Genomic DNA, 17,361 nt, shown 5'->3' on the forward strand with positions numbered 1-17,361 from the left:
TGTGAAAACCTCAGATTTGCGTCTCGATCATTGTTTGGTTAAAAAAAAATCCCAGCAACCACAGAGCATTTTTCATGTCAGGCTCCTGCAGCGCTGTCAGCCGAAGAGTTAATTACAGCGGACAGCAGTTATAGAGAAGGTTGTACCACTGTCTGCCTCAGAGTAAGGCTGTCAAAAGTATCAATGCTTTTTCAATACCACTTGTTTAAAAGTAATTCATTTCATATTATCAAAAGTACCAAAGCTATAAAAAACTCAATCGGTCTCTATTGTCTGGCCTGAAATTTGGCTAAGCGCAGCAGCGTTCAAAGTCTTTTTCTGTATCTGCAGGTTGTTAATTGAAAACATTTTTAAAAATTCAAAATTGGTTTTGTCAACTTTACTGACTATCATCATTAGGGATGCACTGATCGGCCAACCAGAGTCCAGAACCAGACGGTTTTCTTCGTGACTGGTGACCGGCCGGTCAGCGTCGCATATCTGATTCTGCGTTGGTCATATTCACACACGTGCTCTGCACCATGGTCACGCCATGCATGCAGCAGACACACTGACCATAACGGTACAGCCACAACAGCGCTGATCACAGCTGCACACACTCAGACACGTGCTAGCATGAAGTCGCAGTTAGTGATAGATTCCACAAGCAGGATTTAGACAAGACAGTCTACAAAGAGACGGAGCAGCTGACGGTGTCGCCGAACAGCCATAAACTTTCCAGCCCTTTGTGCTAATGTTAGCCAGCAGCAGACTGCTGTTCACAGACTGACAGTTAAAATCTCACCTCCTGTTCTGGATGAAGAATAAACAACCTGTGTTGATGCATCTGCTCAAACATTTTCTCATTCAGGCTCATTTCACTTCTGCTTCTGTTGTCACTGCAAAGGTTTACTACAGCAAACTGTTGCAACGTGTCAGTCTCTTCCACATGAGATCACGTGAAATCATGTCCCATAAGACTCAAAGAAATCTCACAAAATCGTGTTCTTCCCTCTTGTACATTATCCCAGCTGTAATCTGAAGCGCTTTTGGAGAAAATGTGTATATTGTTTGACAGTAAATGTTCTATTATGAACATCCAATCTGTCAATTATAGCTCTAAGAAAGAATGAAAATTGGAATCAGACATCGGAAATTGTAAATCGTAACATGTGTTCTATCACCTCTCTCTGCTTCAATCACAGTTAGTTTTGTGGTTTGTCGTCATTTTGAGACTCGTTTGTTAAGTTTGCAGCTAAAATAGCATTTACTCAGGATCCTGTTAACTGATGACAGTTTTTAGGGGACAGCATTAGGAGAGACACTCGTCTAGGGGGGTCTTGTTTATTCAGAAATGCTGGCGTACTTCCATCAGAATTCTCCAAATGTCAAACACGGCTGGTTAAGACATTCGAAAGCACTGTATTCTGCTAAAACAGTTTTGATTTGAATTTTTGAGGTGTGCAGGCAGCTTCTCGGTTACCAACGGGAAACACGTTGCTTCCTGGCTTAGTTGAACCTTTTCTGATTGAGGTAGTGCTCATCAGTGAAAGTGGCTGCTGCATACGTGATTGCACATGATTGGACACCAAAAAGAAAAAGAAAAGTCACCTCGCTCTGCAGAATGTCATGCTTGTTGGAGACGTATCACCCCTCAGAGAAAGCAGAAAGAAAGGGCCGTGACTAGTGACAAAATTAAGTAACAATAAAGAAAATATAAGGAAGTAAGATCACAAATCATAGAATAACTAATACTACATCACCTAACCCACACCAACAACTAGAGCTGGAATGATCAGCTGATAAATTGATTACAGGAGAGAGAAATTTAACTATTTTCATAATTAATTGAAGTTTTGAGCAACAATGTCAAACATATAATTCAAGCTAGATGTGTCATCGTGTTGTTTTTCTTTGTTTCATGTGACTGTAAACTGAAAATCTTTGGATTTTGGACTGTTGGTCAGTAAAAACAACACTTAGAACATTTTATAGACCAAGAAATTAACTGAGAATATAGCTGACAGAATAAACAATGATATTAGGTTTTAATCACAGGGATGTATCAATACCAAAACCTCAAGGTACCATAATGAGTAAAAAATCATAATTAAAAACATCATAATAATAACTCAATTAAATGTCCTTAAATAATGAATAATAAATCTGATGTGTTCAGATTTTTTTTGTTCATGTAATATTTATTTTTCCTTTTAGCTTAAAGTGCTTCTAAACCAAAAAGAATATGAAAGAAACCAGCCACGACCATTAGCATGTGCAAACAAAAATGCAGCAGTCCTTTTATATAATCAAATAAAAATAAGGAAATAAAATAATTAACTGTGTAACATCACAGTAGATATCATGACAGTCCAGTACGGGATTAAGACATTTATTTTTATTGCCATATCGCAATATTCGATATATTGTTACTTCCTTAATAATACTTCCTAATATTTAGTTGCAACCCAACTGACAATCCTGAAAGCAAGACATTGTCAGGGACACGATGAAGTCAAAGACTTATTTCCACTGCCAATGCAAAAAAACAAAACAACCAAAGAAACTACAAAAAATAACCAGGAGAGAATTGTAGAAATCTTGTGCAGGAAGCCTCCTTCATCAGAAACTTACGAGACAAACAGAACCACAACCTTCACAGTGAGACACCGCGAGTGCTTCTCCTGCCAGCTTACAGTTTGGTGCTGGTGCGGCCCTGCAGACCCCTTCACTTCCTCGCTCATGTGTCCAAAGACTGTTGTGCCTTCTGTGCACTCCCAGCGAGAACAGCTTGTAGTTTGATTATGTAATTGAAAAATGAATATTGTGCAGCAGCACATTTTTTTCCCCCCCATGCATGGGACAGATTGCCGGGTTTTAGAGAGTTATATGATTGAGTAATTAAAAGCATCAGTTAATGCGGATGTTTTGCTCTTTCTTTTTGAAAATGGCTCCTGGAATGAAACATGGAAATGAAGGTACAAAATGCTTGTGAGACAAAAAATATGATGCAGTTTGGCACCAAAGTGCGTTCAAAAGACAAACATTTCTTCAAGTTTTACTAATACATAATGCTGTAGTGAATCAGTGTGTATCCGTGGGAGTGCGGATGATAAATCACTGATTTTTGTTATTTGCCCTATGAGCACAGGGGTCAAATCGTGTCCTTTGCAGCCTTGCATTTCATCCTGTTAGTCTCATACTTGTTCGTCAGTATCAACAGCAACCAACGCCTCTGGGTCACACTTGACGCCGGGACGACGGTGAATCATCGATTGCCTTCCCGGTCACATAACCAGTAACATCTTGTGTTGGAGGCACGATGTTATGACTAATTAATTGAAATGCAAGTTGTTGAACGTACAAACACTTGGCTCAGCCTTATTATAGAAACTTCTTAGTTGTTGATTTGAATACTTTGAGACAATGGCGTGGGGTGAGATTAGTATTAATGCATGTGATAATGAAGTCTGTGACTGTTCGACTAATAAACAAAAGGCAGAGCTGCAGAAAGATGAATATGCAGGATCTGATGTCGCTTGTTTTGCAGCATCCAGAGCTTAATTATATTTAGAACTCTGGAGGAACTGAATACATCTGCTGTGTTAGCCACATTTATTAAAATCAAGGGGATTGGAGAGAATGGGAAAACAGTAGAAACTGCATTTTTTTTCTGAAGAAAATGTGTTAATACTGCGATGACTCACTCTTCCCAAAGGACACAGAGGCTATATGGCACGAAACAACAGTTAAATAATTCTGTCAGTCTGGGAGGTTTCTGCTGTTCTTTAACGCTTTCAACAGACTGGAGGAAAATACATGTTTACGTCTGTCCTGATTACTACTGTAAATGGACAGAAAACAGTATTTAGTAAGCGTAAGATTGGCTGCTACAACCATAATCAAACCCCCTCTGAGTCAATTACTGTTATAGCAGGAAAACTACAAACTAAACAAATGAAACCTGTAATATAACAGATGTTAGTGCTGCTGTGTTCTTTGCTAACAAGGGTTTCTCACTCTCACTGTCGGTTAAAACTGATTAAAAAACATTTCTTTCCATTCCCTTTTCCCCCATGTTTTATGGGTCTTAGGTTGAAACATAACCTGTTGCATTACTCCAAACACGAAACCTTCAGCGATGCTGTTATTTTGACTAATGCAGCTGCATGTTGAACAAGTAAATCTGACTCATTATCCTCTAAAAAATATCTGCTGCAAATCACATAAAACCAGCCTGCTTAAGGAAAAGCTACAGTGTGTAGACAATACTTATGTTTCAACTAATTAAACAGTTTATATCAGTTTATATCTGGACAAAACATCACTGATGTCTCACCTGTTGAATTAGGAACCACACCTATGACAGGATCAAAGCCATGATTTAATAATAACCTACATAAGTGCTGCTAACTAAATGTCTTATATAAGCAGCAGACCTGTCGACAGTATCTCTCTGTAAGGTTTCACCAGTCAGATATCAGCACGTTTTTCAGTATTATCATAAATGTCTGTCTATGCAGCTGCAATCAATAACTATAAACCTACTTTTGAATGTCATGATTACAAAACAAATTTAATATAACTGACTCGTGTTAGTGTACCACAAATCAAAGGTTGCAGGTTTGCTTTGGAAAGTGGTGGGAACATAAGTTTGGCAGGAGGCCCAGAAAACCACAGGAAGTTTTTCACTGCATTCCCTGCAGTTCTGCACAATATATTAAATACAACTAGACAATCAAAGGTAACAGTAAAGATGGCAGTGGTGGAAATAGTATTGAAAATCTGTACTCAATTACAAATACTGCTAAAATATTACTCAGTTACAAGGAAAAGTACTGGTGCTCGAAATATACTTAAGTAAAAGTACAAAGTATTTGTCACAAAAACTACTCAGAGTATTACTTACTGTTACTTTTAACTGTTGATGTGACCATCACCTCTCCAAAGTAGGGTTGCAAATTTTGTACAGTTTCCTTAACCAGTAGTTGAAAATGCTAACAATCAATTAATCACTGATAATTTATAAAATACAAAACACATTTTTCCCCCTCATTTCCATTTTTTTCTCTGAATGACTTGCTTCAAAGAGGAACCCTGGGAGGACCTCATCTATAAGCAACTGCCTTATTTTATCTGTTTCTAGTTATATACAAACAAGATTAAGTCATGAAAAACAACACTCAGTTTAAATCATAATCCCAATATTACTCAAAAAAATGGTTAATTAGATGTTTTTCTCAAACATTCATTCTTCAAACTGCTGTTAGAGAACTTCTAGGCGGCCAAGTTACAGCAGAGGATGATAACATCCTCGACAAATGTGCCCCAAAATAGCGCCTGCGTCAACTTCTGTGCACAAACATCAGAAATAAGACATAGAATACAATGAGATGCGACGTCAGATCCGAAGCCCTATATAACCCATACTACAATAGGATTATGTGACACGCTCATGCCGTGCAGACATTCCCTGTAGGATCTCTTCATCTGTGCACCAAGCAAGGACAAATACAGAAAGGTGCAGTGAGTCAGCTCAGTGTATCCATTTTCATCTGGAAAAAAAAAATCTTCTCGTTCCTTCTCCACTCATACGAACATGTAAACACAAACATCTCGCCGTGTTGCAGCCGCTGACCGTCTCGACCACACATGCATGTACACATGTGAAAGGACACCACAGGCCCATGACCTCGCAGTGGCATTTGTTGCTGTTACATGGTTGGGTGGCTTTGTTCTTGTGTGGGTAAATAGATTATTCAGTGTATGCCACAGTAAAATACCACATATTTCTGCCCATACAGTAGCTACAAACATTTCATTTTGCAGTGTATAATGTGTAAAAAAAAATGTCTGGCACTTGAAGGCAGAATTTTCTTGGCTAAACTCTTTGGAGGAAAAAAACAAAAATCTAAACTGCCAAGACAAACAAACTGGACTCTATTTGTTATTAAAGCTGGCATGTGTAATTACCACAAATTTTCTAATCATTCTCTGGAAGAAACAGCTAATCAGCATGGAGATGAGAACTGGCAAGTCAACCAGGGCAAATGATTAGCTGTAAATTTACTCAATTACTAAATCCCAGCTGATGATCGGGAGTGGGGATTGGAGACTGGTTTGACAAAAGGAGACACCAGTGTGTGGACATGATGGGATGCTATATTATACCATTTTTACACCAAAATTAGTAGGGCTGGGACAATACACTCACTCCTGATTTGATATGTTTCGCTATTCTTAAGGACTGCGATTCTACAAGTAATGTGATGTGATATTATGATTAATGTTGTTTGCTTTTTTTTAACACTAGCCATGTTTTTTTTTTCTGACATGCTCTGGCAAGCTGAGTCTCAACTTATGTCTGTGTTGGAAAGCAGAGGAAAAAAAAGGTTTTTAAAATTCTCACTGGGTTCAGTTCTCAGTACTTTTGTAGCATCAAACTGAATCTCTGTGGTGTAAAGTTTAGTTTCTCTCCTGTGTCGCTGTTTGTACTTTCAGATATCTGCTTTATTTTACTGTACTAGGTTAGTGGTGAAGAAAACACAACTTTTCCTGATTTTGCTGTTTCATAAGATGAGTGTTTAAAATTTACAAAGAAAGAAAAAAAGCAAAGGAAAAGCCAGATGTCTGTGGGCACAGGCTTTTTGCAGTGTAAAAGGGGCTTTACAGTGTGGCATCTGGAACTAAAGACAGAGATTAACTATGTTTTCTGGAGCTTTCAGATTTCTTTCATTAGCTGTTCTGTTTGGGGTGAGATAGGTGTCTGTATGGAGTGCCTGTTCAGCACTTCTTGTTCACAGGACGTGAAGCTATTGGAGGAGTCAGCAACTTGGCCGTGGCTTCAAGGCCTGTACCAGAGAGCTGTCACATTTGCCTCCAGATAGGAACATACTGGGTTTCACAGATGTAGCCTCGATGGGCCTGTTCGCCTGCTCACTAGAGATTTTGCATGTCTCCGGGCAAAAGGCACACATTTGACGTGTACTGTATTAATGAGGAGTCTAAATCCTGCTCTGAATCCATCCAAGACTTCTCCTGAGGCTGAGACCAACAAAATGTGGGGAAAAAAATAAATCTGGAATGCAACTAAAAAGGTGGAAATTTTTCAGCCTGCTATAGTACAGGGCCTTGATCCTGGGTCAAAACATTTGAGTCCTTACCAAAAAACACTCCCAGAAATTACTAAATGTACTGGAAGCTGGGAGCAGGACCCAAGCAGAACCAAGGCCAGTTAGACACTCACCCAATCTGCACCAGTTTCACAGGTAAGTTACAAATTGTCAAAACAAAACTTGAGTGTGTCTTACCTAATGTAATATTAGTAGAGCAACAATGATTGCTTGATAAATTGATTAGTTGTCAACTATTAAATTAAGTGCAAATTATTTTGATAATCATTTACTTGTTTTGAGTAATTTTCAGACAAAAATGTCCAAATTCTCTGATTTCAGCTTCTCAAATGCATCTTTTTCTGTATTTTTACTCCTCTACTAAATATATTTGGGTTGTGGACAGTTTTCTGATTTCTCTCTCTTGCTGATTGAAACGTGTAAAAGTCCACTCATTTAGAATCGGTCTGCTTTGCAGATTTGTTGCCTCTAGTATAATAAAGATAATTTCAAGTTTTTGCCTTTTGAGCTATCAAAATGATTGCTTAATCGTTGCCACGGCTACTAACATTAGCATTGCTAATTTGCTATAATTTGTGCTCTTCAAGACGAGTCTGACCTCTGCTCTCTGAACCCCTCACATCATGATCAGCGCTGTCTGATCACAGCAGGGTCTGCTCAGGTATTAAACCTCATGTTAAACACACACTGGCCTCGTGGTAACAGAAAAGGAACTGATGCGGGCTTGACTGGCTTCATAAAACGTGGATCCAAACTCGTATGGGCCACTGGGTCAGGTCTTGGGTTCCAGGGTTTGGGTGGACTGTGAATACCGTGAATGGATTATGAATTGTCTCTAACGGGTGTCGGTCCTGGTACCAAAGGGGTTAAGGGTCGTAAATAAGAGTAAGAGTGGGGGAAGTCACTGTTAATAAGATTTATTGTGTAGCTAAAAGCAAGTTCTTTAAAAATCTGAAAGAGTTGCCCTAAAGCCGAGGTATGCTTGATCTAGTTTCTGCGTTGTGTTGTCCAGATAATGCCTATTGCCTCATGAAATTCAGGTTAGCTTCTTTTCATAATCCTGCAGACAAGCAAACAAACAAACAGAACCACAAATATAACCTCTTTGGCAATAACGATGCAACCAGCAGTTTCTACTGGAAGGCATTTGTAGTGTTTGACTGGTTTATACAATCAAAAAATGACAGAAGTAGTTTGATTATCGTATTTGAAAGTTAGAGAAATAGATGGCTTTCATGCATTGTTCAATGAACCAACAGGCAATTTGCCTTAAGCATACTGAGCCCTAAAACATTCAGTTTGAGTTTGTTAAAAGAAAGAAATTCATGGCATCACAGGGACTGTTTATTCCCTCATCACTTATGCAGTTAAAGATTATCACCAATGCAGTGTTGGTCCTCTAAATCTGCTTAAAGAAATCATAAAACTCTTAAACTTTGTGGTCACTTCACCACCAAAGTTGGTGGGGGAGGCCTGTGACACGCTATGCCAGAGGTCCATCTTGTCATAATCCATCCATGCCTTTTAAAACCTCAGTCTCAAGAACTAATGACAGACCAGGGGGGTTATAGAAGCTGATCTTTAGTGGCAGAATGACACTTCTGCTTGGCTGCGTCTCAGTTAGCAGAGGCCGATCAAGTTCTTTACAAAAAAAAACTTAGTAATGACGAGATGACAGTGAGTGAAATGGCTTCTCATGAACCCAGCTGGACACATTATTGGATAATAGGGGCCTCATGAACCCAGCTCGAGATCTTATTGTGTAGGTAAAAGCACACGAAACGACGTCACTTTGTGAGGCGAACACACGCTGTGAGCGATAAAAGGGGCGACTCTCAAAGAGCTGTTCAAAGGAGTCGCTCATGACTATGGAAGCTGATATGTTACATGACCGTCAGCTCTGTGTTTCTGTCCCCGTGCCTCCAAAGTACTGAATCCCATTACAACAAAAATCAAACCTGAGAGACAGGCCAGGCCACCCCTCGCTGTGAAGGATGCCCTGAGCTTGAAGGGAAACCTCAGATGTCTGTAAACAATGCAAGTCTGTTTTTTTGGGGTTTTTTGTTTTTTGAGCGCTTGCAAACATGAACTGTTTTCCACCCCTTGGCAAATGGGAAAATGGATGAGGCCAGGGAGGTCCAGGCAGAGACGGTGAAGACTGAGTGAACGAGGAGGGAGAGAAAGAGACAGGTAGAAAGTTCAGCCGCTCAGTGAGGGCATTACGCTGTGAGGCATGAAGAATGTGTTGGCACGATGTTTGGTGGAGGTTCAGTGATCCATCAAAGGAAAGCCTGTCTTTCCATTCTGCCTGCTGGAGGAGAGCCCTCCCTCCCTGCCTGCCTGCCTCGCCTCGCAGTAACTCCCCCCCACCCCTTCTCTGTCTCCCTCTCTGTCTCCCCCTCCTCACAGAACGTTTCCTGGGGTAAGCAGTACTCCTATGCCCTCTTCAAAGCCATGAGCCACATGCTGTGCATCGGGTATGGTGCCCGGGCGCCTGTCAGCATGTCTGACCTGTGGATCACCATGCTCAGTATGATTGTAGGCGCCACGTGCTACGCCATGTTTGTGGGCCACGCTACAGCTCTAATCCAATCACTGGACTCCTCGCGCAGGCAATACCAAGAGAAGGTAAGAACCAATGACACACATTGTAATATTAAATACCTGTGGATTATAAAGAAAATTGTTATTTCAGTTAAAGGGATAGTTTGGATGATTGAATGTGGGATTGTATGAGATATATAGTCAGTGTATTACCTACAGTAGATGGTGGTCCTCCAGGTTTACCTTGCTGACAGCCTCTTCTTTCCAAGTATCATTCTCGCCAAACAAACCAAACTCCACAGATGAAATAAGCAATTTTATCTTGCAGAACACAGCAGTTGCTGGTCTACTGCTGCTTGATCAAGCAGTTTGTTTGTGTTATTGTGCAGCTTTGGTGAATCCAAACTAACACAGAAGTCACACAATAACACAGAAAAATAGTAAACTGAAGCAGTGATAGACCAGCAACTCCTATGTTCTGTGAGATAAAATAATTAATTTTGCCTATGGAGTTTGGTTGGTTTGGAAATAGCAATATTTGTCTTATATAAATGGGATTTACCATCAAAAAAGGGTTTTATGAAGACAAAGTAAAGCTGTGAAGATATTCTGAATATAGTTTATACTTAAACTGATATTATTTTTTTTAGGTGGACCGCTATGGACAGGGTCAGCAGCAAAAACGTATTTTAGCCACTTAAAAAAGGTCTGCCTCAAACAAATCAATATCAGCTTAAGTGTACACTAGATTTAGAATATTTTCACTTCTTTACTTTGCTGTCAGACAGCCTTTTCCGTCGGGAAACTGTCATGACACAAACCAAATATTGCTCTCGCCAAATCCACCAAACTCCATAGGCGAAATCGGTCATTTTACCGAGGAAAACACAGAGGATGCTGGTCTACCACTGCCTCGATCTGTTTTTTTGTTTGTATTATTGTGTGACTTTAGTGAATCTGCACAAACAAACTAACAAATCAAGGCAGGGGTAGACTGGCATCGGAGTTTCGAGCTGCAGGGGGTTTGCAAATATGGATGCTTCTCTCTGCTTCTTCAAACTGGGGATGCGTTGACCGGCATCAACTGTAGTTAATTCACCGATTATCAATAAATACCTCATACAACCCTACTTCTAAAACCTGAACCATCTTAACTTTTTAAAGAAGGGGGCTGCATGGTATGAAGTGTAAACCTTTAATGTTTTGTTGTTTAAAGGTAAGTAACGCTAATTACCGCAGGGATGGTCTTAAAGTATTAATCTGAGGGTTTTGCTCTTTCCGACTGCATAAAATCCTTCTCATTGCAGATAGACTTAAATAAATTAGGTCTTCTCTCAGTGGCCCTGTGGACCAATGGGTTGAGCTCTCACGGATCACAATATCCGGGGCGATGACTAGGAAAGAGGATTTTCTCCTCCCAAGCAGATCGTACAAGGCCAATGGGGTGAGGAGGTCTATGACATGACCAGCCACCGCATTGTCTGTACGCTGCCAGTGAACACATTTTATTCTTCCCTTTCATTTCAGTGCCTGTTACATCATTTTTTTCCTTTTTTTTTTTTTTGCGTGGAGGGGTGATTATCCAGCGTTTCAGCCGAGCCACCATCTGTGATTCCGCTGAGGGGCCTGGGCAATTCCCAGAACACACGGCCATGACTGATGCGCTCTGTGCTCGCACGCAAGAACCCGAGTTTGACTCCAGAAACTTTTTCGGCGCTTATGCTGCAGAATTCCATGTAGATACACCATTGTAGAGCCTGGGATTATAATTCCTCTATGGTATGTTTGATCCATTTATGATTGAAATGAAGACCTGACCTTTAACTTGTGAGGTAACAGATGATGTAAGATCAGATTCGCCTACCATGTATATAGATTTTTCAAATAAAACTTGTAGGGATACACTGGTTTATCAGCTGAACATCGGTATCCTGTATTTGCCTTGTTGGCAACTATCAGCTCATCAGCAAATAAGACTTTCACCGATGGCAACAGCTGATGTTTATCTGTTGTGTTGCATCGATTGTCGTCTGGTTAAATGTTGGTTATTTGTGGTCGGGCTCACACAACCATAGCTAGGATACTCAAATGCTGATAGCAATCATAGCAAAAAATGGTTATCTAATCTCTAATTAAGTTTTTTCACTGTTAACAAACAATTAAATGATCATTAATCATGCTGACTAATTATTAGTAATGCTATTATTTATGTTATTTATCATTAGTCAGGGTAATAAAAAATAATGTATAGCTGATAAGATCAGAATGACATTCTGTTTAAATTAGTAAACTGTTGCACACATTATAACATTTTTCATACCACAAGTGTGTGTTAGATATTGATTAGTGATTACCAAATGAAATGTAATCCTTAAAACATCATCAAATAGAGATAACACTTTGTTAATGGTTAATAATTAGTTTGTAAATCATACAGAATCTCAAATTTGAATGACTTTTATTGTCATTATACATGCACAAGATTCAGTCTATCAATGGACTTTGCTGTTTTTCTGTCTTATGTGATTATAAACTGAATATTTTACAGCTTTTTAGGGTTTTTTTTCTGTGACATTTAAAATACCAAACGATAAATCAAGAGGATCAGCAAATTAAGCGTGCAATTATTTTCTTTGATGGTTAACCTGCTGATTATTTTTTCAGTTACTAATTTTGTTTGAAAATGTCAGAAAACACTGAAAAATACCCTTCATTAAAATAATAAGTTAACTAGATGAAAAGAAGAAAAGCATCAAATCTTCTAAAAGACTCGACTAAAGACCTCTAAAGCAAATTAAATAATGATAAAAAGTGATTGTTGGCTGCGGCCCTTCTGTAGACGCCCACAGGCACTAAAGCAGAACTGGACTGATCCACAAAGTCCACATAAATTATCCCACTGGAGGCTGTTGCCATAATTCTTATCAGAGCATCGGCAGAGTCACCTTGACTGCCACTTTAACAGGAGGACATGCTAAAATACCAGATCATTAATTTACACCTTGCATATAAAAGCATTTAGCTGTTATCAACTCATTGTGAAACGATGGGCTGACCTTGCCAGCCGCTTCCATGGTCAATGCAATCCAGAGAAACAGGTCCTCCATGTTTTTGGCGCAGTGTTGCAGTGTTGTTACACATGGCACTTAAAATTAGGAACACAGTGTGTTTTTGCTTCACTTTAAGGCCTTTGCAGAATACAGATACAGTATCATTATGGGACAGAGCCACCTACAGCTCAAGACAAAGAGAAAGAAATCATTCTCACACTAAAATATAGCTGCAACTAGACAGTAAAAAATAATTATGCAGAATCTAGATACACGCTTGCAAAGATCCCTTAAAAGTTTTTCACACTTGTGACAAAGACGTGTAATAGAGAAAGAATATTTTATAGTTTAAGAATAAAGATTATTGTCCAAAATGATATCAGGGCACTGTTTTTTTCATTATCGATTAACCTGTTGATTATTTTAGCGATTAATTGATCAGTTGCTTGGTTCATAAAACGTCACAAAATGGCGAAAAATGTTGTTCACTATTTCTGAAAGCCCAAGGTGACGTCCACAAATGTCTTGTTTATTTCACAACCCAAAGAGAAACGTCACGCTCAAAATGCAACCAAAGAACTCTAATACAGCAATGACCGAGCATCAAGGAGAAGAAAACAAACAAACAAAAAAAACACATAATACGGCCAGAAAATTGTACAGAAAGTTCCTAAAAAGTCAGGAAAACCACAAATTTTCCACAAACTTCCTGCAGTTATTGCGTTCACTGTTTGGGTTAGTTGTACAGTTTATCAGTTGGTCTGTATTAAATATATATAAAATATGTCACTTTAATTCAGGTGTGGACTGATACAGAACTCATAAAAGATCAGAAAACATAAATGCCCTCAAGTATCATTACAAGAGGTTGCAGATGTGGTGGGACAGAGAGTGGAAGACGTAGTCCAAAAAAATCAATGCCATCAGCGGCTTGGACTTCCTCATGAGCTTGAATTTATCACATTTTAAAGCATAATGTTATGATTGATCATAAACAGCCCGACACAAAGATGTCACAGCATGTTCCACCTAAAATTAATGACAGCAGGTCGCCCGCAGCAAACAGGCCAGCCGTTGGAAGTTTGAATTAGTGACATGTGTCCTGCTCAGTATGTGATGTACATCTGCTTCACAGCAAATCTGCTTAATCTACATCCCACTTTAGCCTTTCAACATCCCTCCAGGCATCGAACTGACAGCTTTGAGGCTGTGAATGCCATGCTCATGGTAACAGAGCCCCAGTGTGCAGCCAGATTCAGCTCGGGCTGATTTGCTGCATGGCTGTGCATATCAGCGGAGCGGGCCGAGGAGCAGCAGGGACGGGTTCAGGGTGCTCAGCCTCTAGTCATTACATCTATCGCTGTCGCAGCTGGGGGGTTGCAAACATGGATGGATGTGGGTGTGAGGTTGGAGGTTAGCTAAGGGCAGAGGGTGGTGATGCAAGTAATCATTCTCGTCAATAGGTTCTACTTAAAAAAAAAAGAAGCAAAAATCATATCCTTAAGTAACTTTTCTTAACATCTTTTTCATGATCTCGTGTGTTTTGAATTGGAGAAAAAGAAAAAAAGTGCAACATGATTAAAGAGATCATGCAAAAAGATTGAAGGAAACAGACTCAGAGAGAGATATAAAGGAGGAGAGGAGGGGGGTGGAAGGAAATGACGGTGTAAAGCATGCATGGTCTCAAGACATGCCTGCTGTGATGCCCTGGTGCTGAATCACTGTAAGCCTGCATACAGCTGTGTGTCATCCGGCAGCTGAAGAGCTGTACGTCACATTAAAGCTGTGTCTTATTTCATATACAGGGCTTAGACTGTAATGTAACCCAACCCTCTAAAGCCTGACACATCAAATAAGTACCAAAAAAACCCAAAAATTCTATATCATTTATGATATTTATCTATGATATTTTGTTTGTATCATATTTGACACATGGAACATTTCTGAAAATTTGTTCATCACAACAAAAATGTTGTTTTGTTCACTGCTTTTTGGAAATTTGGCGTTTCAATTCCCACTCTAAATTCATCTTAAGATGATATTTCAATCTTTAATTAGATTTTTTAACACTTAATTTGTGATTGTGGTGGGTAAAATGTAGAAGAATGATCAATAGATAAATGACCTTATATACCGGCTGTATCAATTTTAAAACACACATTTTCAACATGATTTTATTGTAGAATAACGAATAAAATATAAAGTAATTTAAAATGTTCATATTGAAATATTAGCTACAATGTAATTGTTATTCTTATCATAACGTTTTCAAAATTAGGAAAGATTTCCTGCCAAAAACATGAGTTACTATATGAAGCCAGCCATATTGGATTTTGCACTCACTTACATCTTTTTTAATGCCATTGTTTTAGATGCTTTGTTATGACACTTGACATTAACCTGTTATAAAAACTGCCACAGCAGGCCTAATTAACATGTAACATTAAACTGTCATATGTGGATGGTTATAATTGTGTCATGTCTTTGACCACAACAACAATAGTACAATTTGAATTTTTCATAAAGATGTCAATAAATGTTATAAGGCCAGTTTGACGACAGGAGATACAGCTTAGTTTTAGCTTTAATTCTTTCATTAGGTCAGCTATGTCATGTTAATAAACAGTTATGCTGTCTTGGTTCATGTCAAGACATCTCAAACAATGTCAACTTTGTGTCAAAAATGATATAAGACTCCTTCATGTTTATTGCAGCTGTTAAGTCATGATTATGACGGTGTCCTGTCAGTCTTAAGAACACTCCTTCAACTAAAGTGTTACCAGAAAAAGAAGCAGTTTATTGCATTTTGTTTTTCCAAGTGATTCATAAAATTGCACCACTATTGATCGCCATTAACTTCTCATTTTTGAAAACATTTTATTTTAGTTTTTTCAACAGCTTTGTAAAAATACAAAATGGGTATTGTCTGAGCCAGAGAGACAAAAACATTTGATTGTTTCCTCCTCTAAATGACACAAATAGGTGTAATTTCGGTCCATTTCTGAACGATCCATTTGAACACATGCAAAGAGCAGAAACCTTTTTTCAGAATCTTCCCTCTTTAAGTTGTCCTTCTCATCTTAGAGCACATTCACCAACAGCACATACCAATTTTTTGCAAACAGCATTAAAACGATTAATATTTAATTAGGATTTACCACGTCCCACAGTATTTCCATGGGATGTTATTTATTTACAGATAACAAAGTGTCCCTCAGGCTGTATTATATCAGCAGGAATGCCTGGCCGACAGCGCCACTGGCAAGAACAGACGTGGGCTCATTTTGTACCACATGGTTCATCCCAGTGTGGCTGTAGGACTGAGTCTGGAGAGAGAAACACTGAGAGGCACCAACAGAGAGATGAATGAGGTGACTTTAAAAATGTATTCCAGTACAGTTCCTAATTACCTGTTAAAAATGTGGGCTGTAACCTAATCCCAGTATCACAATATTAAAGTAATCTTACTTTCTGTTACTTTTGGATTACCTCAATACTACATATGGTAAAATTGTTGAGACTAATATAGTGTTTTACGTTTGTTGTAGACTCATTAATTGTTCAGATATTCATTCCTTTGTTAAGCACAAATGCATGTTTAGATTAATGATAATAATTAATAATTAGTTGGTCTGTGTAGCTAACATTAGCGGCTGGTCTGTGTAGCTAATATTAGCAGTTGTCTGTGTAGCTAATGTTAGCGGTTGGTCTGTGTAGATAACATTAGCAGCCGGTCTCTGTACCTTATGTTATTAGTTGGTCTGTGTAGCTAATGTTAGCCATTTGTATGTGTAGCTAACGTTAGCGGTTGGTCTGTGTAGCTAACGTTATTAGTTGGTCTGTGTAACTAATGTTACCGGCTGTTTTCCGCAGCTGGTTTCTGTAGCTAACATTAGTGGTTGGTCTGTGTGGCTAACATTAGCAATTGGTTTCTGTAGTTTATGTTAGCGGTTGTCTGTCTAGCTAACATTAGCGGTTGGAGACTCCTGACGTGTTGAATGTAATCTGTTGCGCTCCAAGCCTGAGCACTACGCAAAGTTGCTCCATTAGAAAGTAAAACTGGATAATTAAGCAATAAAATGAAACATTTGGATTTGTGTGAACGAGGGAACGAAGACTCAAGACCTAAAGCTGCAGCCCACATACATTAAACCTGCCGTGTCACACTCAGTGCCACCCTTTCACTCACCCCGTGCCCCCTGACCACCCCCAGTCAAAATTGCCTGTCCGAGCCGCTGCAGACACTCGATCGCAGTGTCACCTCTTTGCAGCCAGGAGAGGAATCACTGAGGGTGGCACTGCGTCTTCAATCTCACTGACAAATTTCATTTTTTTGGGCCATGCTTGCATCACACCGGACACTGGACTGGACTACTGGCCTCACAGCTGCTGTTGGCTCTCACCTACTGCTCCACTGTGATTATTACTGGAGGCAGTGTGTGAGACAGTGTTTATTTTCAGGTGTCAGGGCCTCAGACCGGCTGGGAAGATTGTTTTCCCGGCCCCGTCTGAGGAGAACCTGAACGAGAGAGCAGAGATTGATAAAAATAGATAAGCTGAAGTATTTTCTCTCTCTTTCTGCTCTCCTTCGGATCAATATCTGCCTTCAGGTTAATGTGGGGGGAATTTTAAACTCCCACTCAGGTTCAATTAAT

General features: G+C 39.3%; 1 protein-coding gene across 1 annotated transcript in view; it reads left to right on the plus strand.

The window, feature by feature from the left end:
* hcn1 (hyperpolarization activated cyclic nucleotide-gated potassium channel 1) overlaps nucleotides 1-17,361 on the plus strand; it is a 100,723-nt gene that overhangs the window by 49,040 nt on the left and 34,322 nt on the right. Inside the window, exon 4 of the mRNA XM_084745879.1 lies at nucleotides 9,522-9,740. Coding sequence (XP_084602005.1) covers nucleotides 9,522-9,740 — 219 coding nt within the window. The remainder of the gene's footprint in view (nucleotides 1-9,521; nucleotides 9,741-17,361) is intronic.

This window comes from Lutjanus erythropterus, chromosome 20, assembly GCF_056507025.1.
Source record: "Lutjanus erythropterus isolate fLutEry1 chromosome 20, fLutEry1.hap2, whole genome shotgun sequence".
Classification (NCBI taxonomy): Eukaryota; Metazoa; Chordata; class Actinopteri; order Lutjaniformes; family Lutjanidae; genus Lutjanus; species Lutjanus erythropterus.